Source organism: Anomaloglossus baeobatrachus, chromosome 10 (assembly GCF_048569485.1).
Source record: "Anomaloglossus baeobatrachus isolate aAnoBae1 chromosome 10, aAnoBae1.hap1, whole genome shotgun sequence".
In the NCBI taxonomy this organism is placed as follows: Eukaryota; Metazoa; Chordata; class Amphibia; order Anura; family Aromobatidae; genus Anomaloglossus; species Anomaloglossus baeobatrachus.
The window spans coordinates 78,796,895-78,816,680 of NC_134362.1; the positions used below are offsets into that span (position 1 = coordinate 78,796,895).

At 41.7% G+C, this 19,786-nt stretch overlaps 1 protein-coding gene across 2 annotated transcripts in view; it reads left to right on the forward strand.

The window, feature by feature from the left end:
- PTDSS2 (phosphatidylserine synthase 2) overlaps positions 1-17,567 on the forward strand; it is a 105,635-nt gene extending 88,068 nt beyond the window's left edge. The window contains exons 10-12 of one of the 2 annotated variants that reach the window (XM_075325417.1): positions 1,156-1,301; positions 8,384-8,569; positions 13,531-17,567. In XM_075325417.1, coding sequence (XP_075181532.1) covers positions 1,156-1,301; positions 8,384-8,569; positions 13,531-13,657 — 459 coding nt within the window. In that variant the 3' untranslated portion in view covers positions 13,658-17,567. The remainder of the gene's footprint in view (positions 1-1,155; positions 1,302-8,383; positions 8,570-13,530) is intronic. The other variant, XM_075325418.1, reaches the window with a different exon arrangement.
- The last annotated feature ends 2,219 nt before the right edge of the window (positions 17,568-19,786 follow it).

A 19,786-nucleotide genomic window follows, 5' to 3' on the forward strand; every position in this document is an offset into this window, starting at 1 on the left:
ATGGATGATGGTCACATCACAATCCATAGAAATACATTCAGCTGTTATGCTCAGGTCAGGAGAGCTGTTGCCAGTGTATGCACTGCTATGCGATCCTCATCCGAATTATACAGCCGTCCTGGGGACAGATTGTCCCACCTGAGTTGTGGATCTTTGCAGCTCCTTCAGAGTGATCATGGGTCTCGTGGCTGCTTCTCAAATTAGTGTTCTCCTTGCTTGGGATGTCAGTTTAGGGGAATGGCCATGTCTCGGTAGGTTTACAGTTGTGCTATAATCCTTCCATTTTAGGATGATGGATTGAACAGTTCTCCATGAGATGTTCAGAGATTTGGCTATTTTTTTTTATTATAACCTAACTCTCCTTTGCTCTTCTCCACAACTTTATCCCTGACCTGTCTGGTGTGTTTCTTGGTTTTCATGATGCAGTTTGATCCCAAATGTTCTCAAGCAAACCTCTGAGGCCTTCACCGAACAGCTGTAGTTATACTGAGGGTAAATTACACACAGTTTGACTCAATTTAGTCATTTGGTGACTTCTGGAGGCAGGTGCTGTTGGTACATCACATAAAATTCATTTCATTTCAAAGCATTATGCCATGTAGCAATTTTTTTTTGTTCCCTCTAATATATAAAACAATTTGTAAAATGTAAAGGCCCCCATACTCGGACTAATGTCGATAAATCCAATGCAAGTGCATTCAGCTGAAGGTCTAATCTGTATGGGGGCTCAGGATGACTGCCAGGGAAGATGTCTATCGGTCATGTCCCACTTCATACTGCTGATCCTATCGTTCTCCTGGAGATAAGCTGCCGGCTGACTTTATGTATGGGAGAGTCGGCTGAGGCGGCTATTGGCCGAAGCACAGTTTTGTAGATGGATATTTTAGTGTTTTCAGTGTTGTTGAGCGATGATGGCATGTAGAGTTGTACCGATCAGATGTAATTCTTGATCTGCTGCTTCGGATTTTCTAGATTCCCTAGCATTGGAGTAATGTCTAAAGCTTTTAAATGGATCAGTTCTTTAATGAGTGGATTTAAAAGGAATAGGACCTAAAGAGGATTTAACGTCTTCCTGCTGGATCCACTCCTCCATCAGGACCTATAGTTGTCACATCTTCTTGTGTTCATGTGTAATGATCTGTGATTTCTTCTTAGTTTTTACTTGCAGAACTCAACACATTTTACCTCAAATTCGTCCTGTGGATGCCTCCGGAACATTACCTGGTGTTGTTGCGTTTGGTGTTTTTCGTGAACGTGGGAGGTGTAGCCATGAGAGAGATCTATGACTTCATGGACGACTTGTAAGTTTGTAATCTTCCGATCTCATCCTCATTTATTGATGTTTGTCTCCAGAAATCGCTACATTTTTCCTGAGGTTTGAGATTCCCAAGTCAATATACATTATATATATATGAGTATTGGGCTCCTCTCATCACACCTACAGGGAATCCCATTCCAAATCTACACTGAGCAACAATATCAACGGAACACTTGTTTTTGCTCCCCTTTTCATAACCTGAACTCGGAGGTCTAAGGCCCGTTTCACACATCCTTTTTTTGCCATCAGTCACAATCCGTCACATTTTGAAAAAAACGGATCCAGCGCTGGATCCGTTTTTTTTTTTCTCATTGACTTTTACGGAGAGCGAGAGTCAATAAATCAATGGCCTGTCCGCTCGGACCATCTCCTTCCTTCCATGTGATTTCTATAGTGAAGATACATATTAGCAAACCCAGGAATATTCTGTAAGCGTACTTCTCTTCATCTCCACAAGATGGCAGGATAGAACTTTTTATCCAGAAAATACGAGTCACCAGATCAGTCTTTTACATTTAGACTCAGTCATTTAACGTTGGACACCTCTGCTTAGGCCCCTATACTATGCATTTTAACTAGGGTTGATCGAATACCTCAAATATTCGGCTACGCGAATATTTTCCTACTACGTTGCCACTATTCGCGAATATTCGATGCGCAATGTAAGTCTGTAGGAAACCCGAATAACAACGATTTGGAACTATTCGGCCTTCCCATAGACTTACATTGCGCATCGAATATTCGCATAGCGGTGACCTACTCGTCGGATATTCGCGAAGCCGAATATTTGAGGTATTCGAACATCCCTAATTTTAACCCTATAATCCTTCTATTGCCTTGTACTGCGAAACAAGTGTGGCCTAGGTCTAAAGATGGCCAGTATGTGTGACTAAGATCAGCCGAACCTGCCGACTTCATAATGACTGGCTGTAGGTCTAGACGTTTTAAGATTAATGTTTTGAATTATTCGGTATTTGTATTCCCACCTTTTAGGCCATTTTCACAGGGAAAATCCCTCTGCTTGGAGGACTGCCACCAATCCTGAAAGTGGATCTCTGAAATGCTGAAAAAATGGAGCAATGACCCCGCAGGCACACAGCCGCCCCATTCATTGTATGTGACTGCTATACACAGTGTTGTACCCAGCTGTTGTTCGCAGTCCCATCAACGATGAATGTCTCTTCTATCCTGGGGATTGATGACCTCTGTAAGCCACATGCTCCCAATACATGCAAGATGCCACAAAATGTCTTTAAATTAAAAAAAGGGGGTTTTCCCCACAAAGTTTAATTTATTCAATAGATCTTGCAATAAGTTCCACAATTTGATGTTTAAAAAAAAAAAAAAAAAAAAAAATTAGGTTCCTGTGCTGGGATAATCTTATATATGCATCCCTCCTGTGTACTGTGTAATAGCTGTGTCTGACTGTACAGGGACATGGTCTGCTCATAGCACATCTCTTGGGCAGGGGAGGAAGAAACAGTATACAGACATAGCAGTGGCACAGATATAAGACTGTCAGCACAGGAACACTTTTTTTTATTATTTGTTATAAACACCTCATCGAATTGTGGAAGTTCTTATTATTCAACGATTTATTGATTAAAATCAACTTTAAAATTAGCTTTGTTTATGGGAACACTCTTTTAAATACTTTTTTTGCTTTTCTTCTTTTGATGGAATCTGCTCATATTATTAACCCCTTAACGACCCATGACGTACTGGGTACGTCGTGGATCGTGTGCCGGTAAGCCCCACCCCCTGCAGGCGGCGGCAATCCGCGCACATATCAGCTGTTATCAACAGCTGACATGTGTGCCTGCTAGCCGCGGGTGGAATCTCTTCCACCCGCGGCCATTAACTCCTTACATTTCGCTGCCAAAATCTGGCAGCGATATGTATATGGGCGCCGCCATGACAGTCACTTACCCCGCCCCCACCGGAAGTCACGTGACATGATCACGTGACTTTCGGTGGTTGCCATGGTAGCACAGGGTCATGTGATGACGCCTGTAGCTAACATGACTCACTTCCTCTCAATGCCGGAATACAGCCGGCATTGAAAGTAAAGCAGCAAATCTGCAGTTCTCAGCTCTGTAGCAGTGATCAGCAGATAGTGCAGAGCGATCGGATTGCTGATCGCTATAGCCCCCTAGGGGGACTAGTAAAATAACAAAAAAGTGAAAAAAAAATTTTTAAAAAATTTAAAAAAATAAAAAAACCCTAAAAGTTCAAATCACCCCCCTTTCATCCCATTGAAAATTAAAGGGTTAAAAAAATAAAAAATACACACATTTGGTATCGCCGCGTTCAGAAATGCCAGATCTATCAAAATATAAAATCAATGAATCTGATCAGTAAACGGCGTAGTGGCACAAAAATTCCAAACGCCAAAATTACGTTGTTTGGTCGCCGCAAATTTTGCGCAAAATGCAATAACAGGCGATCAAAACGTAGCATCTGTGCAAAAATGGTACTGTTAAAAACGTCAGGTCGAGACGCAAAAAATAAGCCATCACTGAGCCTCAGATCCCGGAAAATGAGAACGCTACGGGTTTTGGAAAATGGCGCAAAACGTGCGCCACTTTTTTTGGACAAGCTTGTGAATTTTTTTAACCCCTTAGGTACAAGTAAACCTATACATGTTTGGTGTCTACAAACCCGCACTGACCTGAGGCATCACATAGATACCTCAGTTTTACCATATAGTGAACACAGTGAATAACATATCCCAAAAACTATTGTACGATCACACTTTTTTGCAATTTTTTCTCACTTGGAATTTTTTTGCCGTTTTCCAGTACACTATATGGTAAAACTTATGGTTGGATTTAAAAGTACAACTAGTCCCACAAAAAACAAGCCCTCATATGGCAAGATTGATGGAAAAATAAAAAAGTTATGCCTCTCGGAAGGAGGGCAAAAAACAAAAACGGAAAGAGCCCGGGGGCTGAAGGGGTTAAAGCTCAGTGTGCCAAGAATATGAGCATCAAAATGATTAACCTTAGACCAGAAGAATAATGGAGCTACCATTGCCGTCATCCTATATGACCTCAGCATTAACCAGATGAGTAAACTTGTTGGTAAAGCCACCACCTTCTCGTGCCCTAGACGCACAATCCCCGACCATCCCGTGCCATTCTGTGTGCCACAACAGTCAGGGCACAGACGCGTCAAAGGTCCGCTACATCGGCCGCTCCATTCTGTGCCTTTCTCAGTGATGTCCAGTACTAGGCTTAACATGGTGCAGCAGTTTTACCAAGCATTTGCTTTTAAAAGGTTATTTAGTTTTTTTAGACCTTCATTAATGATACCATGAGTATCTGGGTTTCATCTCTAGAGACTCCATATATTAGAAAAATGCGGGAAACCTGTAGAATCTGCAGTCTTGGGTGTCAATTACCAAGAGCTAATGGATCTTTTATAGGGGGGTTTATTACAGGATATTTAGAAGTACAAACATAGGGGAAACATAACTGACAGATGGTAAGCGTCTGAATGGCTTATTGTGCTGCCGCTATATCAGCCACACAGTCATAGCCCATATATTGCTCGTGCCTAGAACACCATCCAGTCAGGCACTGTATTTGACTTCTCCAGGAATATACACTTGGTTGCTGACGTTGGCACTCCTGAAGGTAGACTCTTAGGTCCTGGATGGATTAGAGGGTGAAGGGTCGTTTAGGGAGACCGTTGCAGTGGTCATCCTCTCCCTGTGGATGGCGTCCTTGCACTTTAGACAAATCCTTATGACAGGCCTGAGGCCATCCGTACATTTTAAGCCCAGATGTGGCACCTAACAAAACCATTCAATATCTAGAAGTATTTTTCAGAAAATAGTTCTCAAACCTTTGTCACAAACACAAGGGTGCAAACTATTGAGATTGGTGAAATACAGCATGACCTGATCAATGAAAAACACCACAGGGGTTATGTACGGGGTTTCCTGTGCCACCTTCTGATGACCAGTTATGACCCATAGTGTGTGCTGTCCATCTCTGTTTGATCATTGAATTCTTGATTACGCCAAATTGTATGCCCAGTGTTTGATACAGGGCAATTGAGTTTGAGTCTGTGTCCATTTTGTTGGAGTTGGTATAAAATGGACCGACTCCGGCTCCTAAAATATATAATTAATTGGGAACACCGGTTCAATGCAGTATGTGTGAATATTTTTTCATAAGAATTTGGGTAAGTTATGAAATGTCCTATATATGTCTGATCTATTCCTGATCAAATAATCTAGGTTTAAGGGTACTTTACACGCTGCAATATCGGTACCGATATCGCTAGCGAGTGTACCCACCCCCGTCTGTTATGCGTCACGGACAAATCGCTGCCCGCGATGCACAGCATCGCTAACACCCGTCACACGGACTTACCTTCCCTGCGACATCGCTCTGGCTGGCGTTCCGCCTCCTTTTTAAGGGGGTGGTTTATGCGGCGTCATAGCGATGTCACACGGCAGCCGTCCAATGAAAGCGGAGGGGCGGAGATAAGCGGCCAGAAGATGCCTCCTTCCTTCCGCATTGCCGGTGGACGCAGGTAACGAGATGTTTGTCGTTCCTGCAGTGTCACACATAGCGATGTGTGCTGCCGCAGGAACGACGAACAACATCGTACCTGCAGCAGCAACGAAATTAAGGAAATGAACGACGTGTCAACGAGCAACGATTTTTCACGTTTTTGTGCTCGTTGATCGTCGCTCATTGGTGTCACACGCTGCGATGTCGCTAACTGCACCGGATGTGCGTCACTAACTACGTGACCCCGACGATATATCGTTAGCGATGTTGCTGCGTGTAAAGCAACCTATGTACGCGAGAGAGATCTCTGCTGCACTTCAGATACATGATATAAGTAGACATGTTACCATTTTGCTACAGTAAATGTATCACAAACATGAGCCATGTATAGTTGAAACCAGAAGTTCACATATGCTATCTAAAAAGACACCTCTGCATGATTTTCTTACTATCTGACATCAGAATAAACCTTACCCATTTTTAGATCAATTATGAATATTTATATTTGCCAAATGCCAGAATGAGAGAGAATACTTTAAGGCATTTTTATTCCTTTCTGCAAAGTCAAAAGTTTACATTTACTAAGAGTACTATGGCTTTAAACAATATGGGACAGCCCATAAGCTGATGTCATGTCTTTGGAAGCTTCTGATAGGTTTATTGACCACATCTGAGTTAGACACCTGTGGATGTATATTAATGCACACCTGAAACACACTGCTTCTTTGTGTAGCATCATGGGAAAGTCAAAAGAAATCAGCCAAGATCTCAGGAAGAGAATTGTGGACTTAGACAAGTTTGGTTCATCTTTGGTTGCAATTTCCAGATTCCCGAAGATGCCTCATTCATCTGTTTAAACAATTATACGCAAGTACAAACAAGATGGAAATGTCCAGCCATCAATACCGCTCAGGAGGGAGATGGGTTCTGTGTACCAGAGATGAACATGTTTTGGTCAGACATGTGCATATCAACCCAAGAACAAAAGCAAAAGACCTTGTGAAGATGCTGGCGAAAGCTGGTAAGATTGTATCATTGTCCACAGTGAAACGAGTATTGTATCAACATGGGCTTAAAGGTTACTCTGCGAGGAAGAAGCCATTACTTTAAAAGGATCTGGTTCATTTTTGCAAATGCACACAGGAACAGAGACCTCTATTTTTTGGAGATGTCCTGTGGTCTGACAAAACTAAAATTGAACTGTTTGGCCATAATGACCATCATTACAGTTGGAGGAAAAAAAATCGTTGAAGCCTAAGAACACCATCCCAACTGTGAAACATGGGTGGCAGCATCATGTTCTGGGGTTGTTTTGCTGCAGGTGGAATTGGTGCACTTCACAAAATAGATGATATCATGAGGAAAGAAGATTATGTGGCAATACTGAAACAACATCTCAAGAGATCAGCCAGGAACTTAAAGCTTGGTCAGAAATGGGTCTTCCAAATGGACAATGACCAGAAGCATACTACCAGTTTGGTTACAAAGTGGCTTAACGATAACAAAGTCAATGTTTTGGAGTGGCCATCACAAAGCCCTAATCTCAGTCCTATTGAAAGTTTATGGGCAAAGCTGACAAGGAAAGTGTGATCAAGGCGACCTACAAATATGGCTCAGTTTTGTCAAGAGGAATGGGCCCAAATTCCTACCAACGATTGTGAGGAGCTTGTGGAAGGAGATCCAGAACGTTTGACCCAAGTCATACAGTGTAAGGACAATGGTACCAAATACTATTAAATTTTATGTAAACTTGAGTTTGACGAAAGTAATAAAAATGCTTTAAAACATTCTCTCTCTCTCTCATTATTCTGGCATTTGGCAAATATCATTTTGGTTCCTAATTGACCTAAAACGAAAAAAGGTTTATTCTGATTTCATGTCACATAGTGAGAAAAACCTGCAGATGTGTCTTTATAGAGAGCAGAGAGAAACTTCTTGTTTTAACTGTATGGGGGGGTAATGGAGTCGAAATCAGGGAAATTGAGGATTTGTAGTTGGAATTTTGGCTTACCGACTCCACAGCCCTGGTTTGATATTACCGATCTTAGCCATCATGGCTTCCTACATTCCTGACTCTGTTTAGTAATCTAGAGAGGAGGAATTTGTGAACAACTCAACCTGCAACTTCCATAGACATCAACGCATATAAGAATTCTCTAACTTTAGGGGGCAAACAGAAGGGCAGTGAACCCCCATTTCTATAATGGTCAAAATACTAAAAATATGTTTATTGTAGCTGTAAGATTGGTGCAGTCTGACCATGTGGCCCTTGAAAGAGAGACGTTTTTGCACCCTTCTTGCTGCAGCTTTTTCTCCCTGTCCACTTTTTCTTCTCCCCCCCCCCCCCCCCCCGTCCCTTGATACTGGTAGAAAGTGTAGTAATCATGTATGAGGGGAGGACACACATTTCAGCCCCTACAACCTTGTGTCAAAAGCTTTCAAATTCCAAAAACCTTGTACAGTTGGAGTGGACACTTACTTTAGAGAAATACTCATTGGCTGATTGCAAGTAATTGTATTCTTCCTTTTCGCTCATCAGGAAGTTCCACAAGAAGCTGGGCCAGCAGGCGTGGATGGTGGCAGCGATCACCGTGACAGAGTTCCTTATTGTCGTAAAATACGATCCTTATACTATAACACTACCCTTACCATTCTATGTCACACAGTGTTGGATTCTGGGTATTGTTCTCATCCTATTGTGGACAGCATGGCGATTCTTCATCAGGTAAGCAGGCTCCTTCCTGGCTCTGCCCACTTACTATGCACAGCTTTACCTCCATGTCCAAGCATTACATTTTCCTAAACACCCTTATCACATACGCATGCTGGTGCAAGGTTTAACGTTTTAAAGGGAAATTGTCAGCAGGTTTTTGCTACCTCCTCTGAGAGTAGCATAATGTAGGCAAGAAGATTCTGAATCCTATTGTGTAGATTACTGGCTGAAGCGGAAGAATTTAGATTCAGGAACACAGCTGAGATAGCTATCCCACCCACTCCTGGCCGGGGGATGTGTCTGACTGCAGTGCATGTGTTTCTAGTCCTGCAATGTTAATCACAGGGTAATAAACCCTTTAGTTTATGTAAAACAATTGCGTACACATACTGATAAGAAAAGCACAGTTGCTTTGTTTTTTAACCCCTACATCATGCTGTCCTCCGCTTACATAGCAAAAACGTGCTGATGGATACCCTTTAACTGCAAAATAAAGCTAGATATAAATTTAAAAAATAATAAAATATTGACATATTGCATATGAAACATTTTAACCGCATTAGTCTTTTATGTTTGGAATAAATGAAGGGTTTTAATAAAGCGCTCCCTCTAGTGGTGACCGCAGGCAGCAAGAATTGTATTTGTCACAATCTCTGCCTGGAGTCTGGGGGCTCGTGTATCAGTAAAGCTTGGCTCCAAGTGCTATCGCCACAGGATAACTCAAGGGTTTCCCATCACAATCTGTGGCTTGGATGGATGTTTTCTACCACAGGCTTTTTAAAGGTTGGGTGCTACTACTTTTACCTGTGACACTCAGCATTACGAGGACTATAATCACTCGCCCCAATGCAAAAACTCCTAACGGGCCCTAAACAATCACAGGTCTTTGATAATATTGAAATTCTCCTATGGGCCATTTTGGTCTCTAAGACTCCAGGTCCCAGGTGCGATTCTAACCCCCGCACCTATTATAGTTACGCCCCCAGCTATAATTATGGTGACCCTTGGGGAAAATAAAAACTAAACAAACCAATACCTCGTCTTCCAATATGACCTCAGGATCCAAACAAGGGGAGAGGTGCGGTGGCTGACCTTCACCAGTATGCAATAGGAAATTAAGAAAATGTTCTCACCCAAGTGGTGGAAAATGCTTTATTGTGCTAACGCACAACTAAAATCATAGTGGTGGAATTATTCCCTCTTTGCAACGCCTTACGTGTTTCAGTAGAAGAAAACACCTTACTCATAGGCTTACAAGCGCAGAGTAAACATATATAAAGACATCATGTGGATATACAAATTACAAACAAGCAGCCAATTAAGTATGGACACCAGGTTACAATTAGCCTCAGGACTCAAATGGTTAAAGTCAGACATGGAGAGAGTTGCAAATGAAAAAACCCAATCACATAAATCCAAGTTATGTGCACACAATTAAACAGATGTTTCATACATATGAATATGTGCACATACAAACATGCATACAAAACTATTTGAGACGGAAATCCCCGCATGCACATATAGAATCAGGATTTGGCTATGTCACAACAAGAGAAGAGGAAAAAAAAAAACAGCCCACATATACATTCAATGGAGTGGATATTTGAATACTATATGAGAAACAAATTCGATTAGTCTTGTGATGACTTTCGTTGTTTGAAGCGACACAGCCAAGTCAAGCTCATGTGAATGTCGTTTCAAATATGGAAAGACTGCGAAAAAAGCAAAATAAAACAAAATTATGCAAAAAAAAGATGATATAGGCATCTTATATAAGAGGTTTCACTGTATTAAAAATACTTGCATAAAAACAGCCATGCTACAGGATTGTATTAACTGTGTGTACAAGAGAATATAAACTGATAAACCTACTTATGTGCGTACACGTATGACAAATGTAGGTGAAACCAACTCCGTCCCACATATACAGGAGACAGTCACATTAACTCCATAAAAACCATGAACGCATATCAAAAAACGCCCGCATATATAAGCAAGACAAATATAACAGAATTAATATATTTTATTGTTACCAATAAATCGCTTCAAAGTTTCCCCTTATCTGATCATATGCTACAACAAGCTATAGGCTCATGAATGCTTATCGTGTACACCACTCCAAAGGGGGAAAAAAAAAACCCCTTCTAGTAAAAATACATTGATTCGGTTCTGAAATTAAAACCTTCTGGATAACTGGCATCGAGATGCATGATCCAAATTGTTTCACGAGTTAATAACAATTTACCCCAATCACCTCCTCTCTTGGGATTTAAAACGCTCTCTATTCCCTTGATTTTTAGATGATTCCTATTATCAGAATGTATTTCTAAAGTGTATAGATAAGCCAGACACAGCCTTCCTTGTTATTGAGTCGGGATCAGACCCAGATATGTGCTCCGCTATTCTCTTTTTGAGGGTGTGCATGGTGCACCCAATGTAATATTTGTTACATGCCACGCATGTTGCCATATAAACAACATGCGTGGTATTGCAGTTAATGAGAGATTTGATATGGAACTGTTTGGAAGTAATGTTGTAAAAAAAAATTGGTGACCTCCATATATTGACATAGATTGCATGGCCTGTGCCCCCACCGATAATTACCTTGATACTGTAGCCATGTGGGTTTATATATCTGTTGAAAAAAGGCTAGGGGATAAAAGACTGGCCAGATCTCTGGACTTTCTGGCTACACATCTAAAACCTCGTGTAACATCTTAGTACCATCGGGAAGTTCTGAAATTGTTGGCAGATTCTTCCACATATTGTCCCCTTCAGGGAGATCCTTCTTCATCCTTTTCTGCAGATTTGAAAACCTTGCTTGAGGAGGGTATGGCTTTGGGGGTCTTGGAAACAAAAACATCTCTTTAATAATCCTGTATGCCCCATTTTCCATGCCCTCCCCAAAACTCACAAAGATTTGTTTCCTCCACCCCTCAGGCCCATTGTGGCTGGAATAGGGCCTCTCAACGAGAACCGAGTGGGTGGATAGTAAACTACAGCCCCATGTCATACGTAATGATGAATATGTACGCGATTCAAAACATTTATTACAATGTGTTGAAAAAATGAAGTGGGCATCCAACTATCACTGCGTCACTTGTGATGTCATATCCCTCTACTCTTGCATTCCCCATTCTCTTGCCTTGAGTGTAATATCCCAGCTCTTTTCCTCCACCAAAGACTACACTAGTGATGAAAACAGATTTATTATCATGGCGATCGAGTATTTGTTAAGGACTAACTTTTTCATGTATGATGGTAAATACTATCTCCAGACATGTGGTTGCCCTATGGGAGCGAAATTCTCGCCCTTATTGGCCAACCTGTACATGCCTGTCTGGGAGTCACATTTTATACATACCATGTCCAATTTTTTTCTTTCTGAAATTGCATGGTATGCAAGATATATAGATGATGTGATCCTCATATGGATTAGGGCATCAATATGGAGGGATCAACCAACTAAGGCTAATCGATTTGGGAATATCCATCATAAAGAGGGTGTGCTTACCTTTTCAACCCCTTTTAGTAAAGATTATGCCAATATTGTATCCTTGGTGCACAAGTATATACCCATCCTGCATCAGGATGAGAAATCATCTAAAATATTGTCACAAGGTTTTAGATGTGTAGACAGAAAGTCCAGAGATCTGGCCAGTATTTTATCCCCTAGCCTTTTTTCAAAACAGATATATAAACCCACATGGCTTACAGTATCAAGGCAATTATCGGTACGGGCACAGGCCATGCAATCTATGTCAATATATGGAGGTCACCAAATTTTTTTTTACAACAATGTTACTTCCAAACAGTTCCATATCAAATCTTTCATTAACTGCAATACCACGCATGTTGTCTATATGGCAACATGCATGGCATGTAACAAATATTACATTGGGTGCACCATGCACACCCTCAAAAAGAGAATAGCGGAGCACATATCTGGGTCTGTTCCCTACTCAATAACAAGGCTGTGTCTGGCTTGTCTAAACACTTTAGAAATACATTCTGGTAATAGGAATCATCTAAAAATCAAGGGCATAGAGAGCGTTTTAAACCCCAAGAGAGGAGGTGATTGGGGTAAATTGTTGTTAACTCGTGAAACATTTTGGATCATGCATCTCTAAAACCTTCTGGATAACGGGCATAATTTCAGAACCGATACAATGTATTTTTACTAGAAGGGTTTTTTTTTTTTTGTTTTTTTTTCCTTTTGGAGTTGTGTACATAAGTATGCATGAGCCTATAGCTTGTTGTAGCATATGACCAGATAAGGGGAAACTTTGAAGCGATTTATTGGTAACACGGAATATCAATTCTGTTATTTGTCTTGCATAAATATGCGGGCGGTTTTTGATATGCGTTCATGGTTTTTATGGAGTTGATGTGACTGTCTCCTGTATACGTGGGACTGAGGTTGGTTTCACCCATATTTGTCATACGTGTACGCACATAAGTAGGTTTTTCAGTTGTACACACAGTTAATACAATCCTGTAGCATGGCTGTTTTTATGCAAGTATTTGTAATACAGTGAAACCTCTTATATAAGATGCCTATATCCTCTTTTTTTGCATAATTTTGTTTTATTTTGCTTTTTCGCAGATAGTCTCTTTCCATATTTGAAACGAAATTCACATGAGCTTGACTTGGCTGTGTCGCTTCAAACAACGAAAGTTATCACGAGATGAATATGATTTGTTTCTCATATAGTATTCAAATATCCACTCCATTGAATGTATATGTGGGTTGTTGTTTTGTTTTCTTTCCTTTTGGGGTTGTGTACACGATAAGTAAGCCTATGAGTAAGGTGGCTTTTTTCTACCAAAACTATTTCCTTGGGGAAAATAGTGGATGTTTTGTCTCGCCAGACCTCATGTGTTTGCAGTTTTACAATAGAAAGCCTTTTATATATAGCTGACATATGAACTGTATAGAGCGTGTTGCTAATTTTTGTTTCTCCCCACCACAGAGACATTACATTGCGCTATAAAGAAATTCGCCGTCAGAAACAAGAGTACAGACCGGAAGACGACGCGTTACAAGTTAATGGGGGAGCAAATCCCGAGAGAAACTTTTCCAAACAAAAGAACCTCTGAGTTTTTCAGAACCAACCATTCAAGTTCTTTCCCCCAAACCCACCGCTACTGAACATGAATTGTACTTTTTTATATTTTAATGTTATGGATATTTCTGCTATTTAATAATGAAACACATAAACCTCATGTTTTGCTCACTTTTTTTAATTTTTGAAAAAGGAACTGGAATTTTTTGAAGGTCAAACCTGCTGATGGAGAAAAGCAAAAAAAAAAAAAAAAAATAACCTGCCTCCTTTTGATTTGCAGCTTTGGCAGTGAAGAAACTAATGTTTTACATGTAGCAAATAATTTTGAAGCATAACTTGTGGGATTCTGTATTCTCGTTCCTTTTTTTTTTCTTTCTAATAATGGTGGTATAGTTTTAAAATTTTGAGGTTTTACGTTACGGAAATAATATTAGTGTTTTAATATGTACGTATGAAGAAAAAAAGATTCAGTGTTTGCTAAGGGAAACTAATGTTTATTAAGGTGGATACATTTTCTAAAACCACATCAATACCGTCATGAGCCATTGTATGGGCTGAACCGTTTATCATGAGTGAATTACACAGATTTGCTCTGAAGCAGTGCCTCATGGGTATTTGATAAGTGCCTCGGGTCAGTCATTGGATCGTATAACCGGATGGAAAAGTGCAGCCAGTCAGCGGATCTGGACAGGAATCCTGATGTTTTTCTATGTAATAATAAGTTATGGTGCAGAATTTAATATATAGGGAACCTTTTAGGCTCCTCATTACCTTTTATTAAGAGCTGTAATTCTCCACCCCAGTAAAATCTTAAAGGAGTTTTTCACTACTTGGACAAGCCCTGCTCATTCCGCTTCCCCCGTAAAAATAAATAAGCCTGCACTCCCCTCCGGTGTGGCCATGCCTCCAGCAAAGTCTAAAGCTGCGTTCCTGCGGCCCACGTGACATTGATACGTCGGCCTCGCGACTAATCAGCGCAGTTTTTGTTTTTTTAAACACAACTATCTGTTCTGTTTGGGGACCTTTTGACTGCCCTAATGGCAGATTTGTTTGTACTCCTGGGAGATGAGACTGCATCAGAGTTCTGGCAACCGGTTCCATCCATTTCGTCACATGCATGCTTGGTGGAGCAGAGTGTCCATGTGTAAGGGGGTGTTGGGAGCGTCAGCTGAACAGCAAGGTATTAGAAAGAGAACCTATTGCTTGATTCATGATGCACAAACCATGGACAGCTATTCCAGCCAGGTATGGTTTTTCTCTGGAGTGCTCTCATATATCGGAGAAAACTTTAAAGAACTGGTTGGGGACAATAGGAATAGTTTAGACACCATCCCAGGCTGGGTTCTCCCTGCCCCTGTGCAGTTGATTGACAGGTCTCTCACAAATCTAGGGAAAGATTTGTTAATCGGCCACAGCGGGGCATGGAAAAGCCAGCCTGGGTTGGCGCAGGAGTAGTCTCTACTATTCCTCTGGTCACCAGCTGGATCCCTGTGGGCCTAGTTTTATCGGGCATTGTTCACCCCTGTCTTTATGAGGGATCGTGACACTCCTGATGAGTGATGGGGAGGTGCACACCTCTTCATGTATCTGGGGCGCCTCACGAGTGGCATGATCCTCCATCTCATTTCAGTCGGGTACTGTAGTGAGATTTGTCGTAGGGACTGTCACAGTTCATTGTGAATTGGACAAGCTTTGCTGTCCTGCCACAGCTCTGCCCATTGTGTCACGACTGGGAAAAACTTGTGAAAATAGGCAAATGTTGCAAAATTTAAGCGCAATTCTGAGTTGTGCCCATATTTTGCAACTCTCAAAGATTTTACACCAGAAGTCTGATATGAAAGCTTAGGTGTACTAGGCACGGTTTTCTCTGAAATGCATCTGGCTCCGATTCATGTTGCCTGTGGCTTGGTATGCATAGACTGATGTGTTCCCTTTAAAACTAGAGGTCCCAGAGAGGGGTCATTTAACATTTCTACCATTGGAACTCTATGGAGCTCGAAATTCCTGGGACTTCTAGTGTTAATGTTTGCCAATTTTAATCTCTCTTTAGTTGCAAGTTTTCCCTGCACCACCATATGGGGTCTGGACATGCAGTGCTGGTCCGTTTTCAGCCCTAATGGTGAATGCTCATCATTTCTATAGTGTAAAGCCAGCTTTACACGTTGTAATTTCGCATACAATATCGTATGCGATTTGCAACGCCCCCATCGCATGTACGGCACGTTCAATTTGTTGAACGTGCCGCACAAACTATTAACCCCTGTCACACGTACTTATCCTTCCATACAACCTCGATGTGGGCGGCGAACGTCCACTTCCTGGAGTGGGAGGGATGTTCGGCGTCACAGCGACGTCACGTGGCAGCTGGCCAATAGAAGCGGAGGGGTGGAGATGAGCGGGACGTAAACATCCCGCCCACCTCTTTCCTTTCGTATTGCTGGCTGAAGGCAGGTAAGATCTGTTCATCGTTCCCGGGGTGTCACACACTGCGATGTGTGCTGCCTCGGGAACATTGAATAAGCAGACGTGCAATTCTTCAGGATTCAATGACGTGTATGCGATGAACGTTTTGACGTTCAATCACACGTACCTGTCACACACTACAATGTAACGTACAATGCCGGATGTGCGTCATTTACGACGTGACCCCGCCGACACATGGTAAGATATATTGTAGCGTGTAAAGCGGGCTTAAGTGAGGGCAATTGCTGCTGGCAGGGCATATGCCTAATGTCTGTTCTCTCACTACAGGCAATAACATTTAGCTTTTGGCTAAAGTCCTGAAGCTTTACATGCTCCCAAGATTTCATTTACCGGATTTGTACTTCTACAGTTTTCCCCAGTACCAACAATGGTGACCCTAGTAAATTTATATTTAATCCGTTTCCAGTTTTGGGAGGGTGAAGGGTATCCACACTGTAACAGACACTATAGGATTGTTACATAAGGGCTATTCCCATCCTTTAAAGTAGTTGCATTGTAGTAGACTATGCCATCATTTTATAAACTGAGATCTGATCTTTTTGGACCCTCGCCAATGCGGAGATTGCAAAACACCACAGAGCTGATTGTAGGTTTTCTGCCATGCTGGAAAAGCTTTGAAGGGAGACTGAACTAAATCAATGCAAGGATTGGTGGGTAATCAAGAGCTCGGACTAACACGGATTATAAAGTGATTCACTATGAGGGTGCCCATTCATTTCTAGGACATATATGGGCATATTCATGGTACCTACTTTATCTGTGCAGTAGCTAAGAGGGCAGCAGCATGTGACCTAAAGTACCAGAATGGCTGATAAGGAACATTTTACATTGGTGTACCTGAGGGAAACACATCAATTCCTCTATGCTAGGTTCTGCACATAAGTATAGCTGCCTAATGATTTTGACTTTAATATTAGTCTGATATCTTGATCCTTAAAGGGAAACTGTCAGCAGAAATTTTGCTTTAAACCTAAAAGTTTCCCTTTCTGCAGCTACTGGGCTGCATTCTAGCAAGGTTCTTATAGTTTTTGTGCTCCCTTTTAGACCAAATTAAATACTTTATAAAGTTGTACCTTTTTGGTATACAAATCTTCTAAATTATCCATGGGGACGGGCTGTCTGGTGTCCGTTACTGTCCCTCCTGCCGATTTATATCGTCCCCCAACGCTCCATTTCATACCTCAGGACACCGCCCAGTGCGCCCTTGGTCCTGCACAAGCGCTGTGCGACTGTACCGGGACTGTGCACAGTGTGACCGCTGGTGACGTATTGCGCAGGCACGAGATTATGGACGGCGCTGTGATTATCATCAGCGAGTGCCCGCCCATAATCTCGTGCCCGTGCTTTCCCCTCCAGCGTTCTGCGCAAGCGCTGGCCAGATGACCCGACGTCACCTCTTTCCCATCTTGCCCTGGAGAAGGAAATAGATGGGAGGAGCGGAGCAGGACACCACCGGTTACAAGAGGTGATGTCGGGTCATCTGGCCAGCGCTTGCGCAGAACGCTGGAGGCAGAGGGGAAAGGGCGGGCACTTGCTGAGGGACAGTAACGGATGCAGTAACGAAGAATGCAACCCAGAAGCTGCAGAAGGGGAAACTTTTAGATTTATGAATTTGATAACTGCTACACATGGATTGGGAGGAGGTTTGATGTATTGAAATAATTATGGCAGGAAGTGGGGTTTAACTTGTCAGCTTTAGCTGCTGCAGGCCGCTCAGGCACCCAGAAGAAAGTAATGCCCGTAACATAGAGAGAACTGTATATGTATCATACGCCAGACTTTCGGAATGTTTTTCTTTTTCTCAGTGAAATCGACACAAGTTGAACTACCTCTAAGTATATTGCATTTCTGACTGTGCTGACTAAGCTGACCAAAATCTAAAAAAAAAAAATAAAATAAATATTGCCCCCATACTCTTAATTTTTCCTGTACATTGCTCTAAATAAAATGCTTAGTCCTGCATAGAATAGGAAGGATGCAGTGGGCCTGATTCATCTTTTGCAATTTCTTAGTGGGTTTTTTTGTTTTTGTTTTATATTTCCAATGCTTCAAAATGATGCAGGCAGTTTCTGAATTTAGGGAAACAAATAAAAAAAAACATTTTTTTTAACCAGCTTATGACTTTTTAGCACCATAAGTTGCAAAAATTAAAAACTCCTTACTAGAGTGAGTTAAAAGAAAAAAAAAAAAAAAGACCATGAATTTCTGAAACAACGTTGCTATAGACAGAAAAAAACAAAAAAAACAGACAACCTAAACAGTGGCACAAAATGTAACTGCCTCTTAAGGGAAAAATTACTAAAAAAAAAAAAAAGTGGAATAATGGCAATGATTTGGGGCTGTGACTTCGTGTCTGGGCTGCTCATTGGCATTAATATAAGATGCCATGTTAGTCCTTGGAAATATCACTGCTATCGAAAAGGTTTAAACCAATCACAGAATTGTGAGCTGCTGGTGTCAGGAGGTAAAATGGTCATGATTTTGGAGTATAATTCAATTTGCTATCGTATGTTCTGTATAAGATTTGTGCTGTCTGGTTATAAATGTTTTCTATCGGTGAAGAAGCACTACATTTCAGTAAAGGCACATGGTGGTAACAATGTTTTATGTCTGGACCTTTTTTGTTGCTGATTTTGTAAAGTTTGTCCAACAGGGTTGGCCTGGGCTGCCAAAAGATAGCCGCCTTACACAATGATGAGCCTCTTACACAACCATCTCCCAAGCAAAAGCTCTTTAAAAGAGGAATTAAGGGTCTGAGGACACGAAAAAGCATTTTCATCAGCTTGCATTTTTATTATCAGTTTTTTGTGGTCTGTATTTAAAAAGCATGGTATTTTTCCGAAGATCATGTACAGCTGGGTCCAGAAATATTTGGACATCACACAAGTTTTGGCTTTAACGGTTTATTGAAGCATATTCAATAATGTTATGTAATCAATATGGGCGTAAAGTGACGACTCTCAGCTTTAATTTGAGGATATGCACAACTTAATTGGAGAAAGTGCTTGAGAATTACAGCTCTTTAAGGGCTCCGCCACACATCCGTGAAAACCACGTCCGTGTAAAACGGGCCATTTTTCGGGTCAGTTTTCCGTTTTTTAGGTCCGTTTTTATGGTATGTGTGGCCTGCGTGTGTATCCCGTATGCTAGCCGTATGTGCGTGTGGAATGTCCGTGTGTGCGTGAGTGAAATAACTGACGTGTATGTGTTGTCCGTGTGAAATGTACGTGTGTGTGATGCAAAATGTCGTTACTACATGTCGGAAGACAGAGTAGCGGGATGAGAATGAACTCGGGTGAACTTCACCCGACTTCATAGTCATGCTGCGGCTCTGTCTTTGTGCCGTGTACTGATTAGCGGTCACCTGTGAAGGATTCACCGGTGACCGCTAATCCCCCGAGTGACTGAAGTGTCCCCCCCTCTCTCATACTCACCGTTCCCCGATCACCGGCGCTGCACGGCATTCACACTGTTCCGGCGGCTTTTTCTAATTTGAAAAAGCCGGCCGCTCATTAATCAATCTCGTATTCCCTGCTTTCCCCGCCCACCGGCGCCTGTGATTGGTTGCAGTCACACACGCCCACCACGCTGAGTGACAGCTGTCTAACTGTACCCAATCACAGCAGCCGGTGGGCGTGTCTATACTGTGCAGTGAAATAAATAAATAATTAAAAAAAAC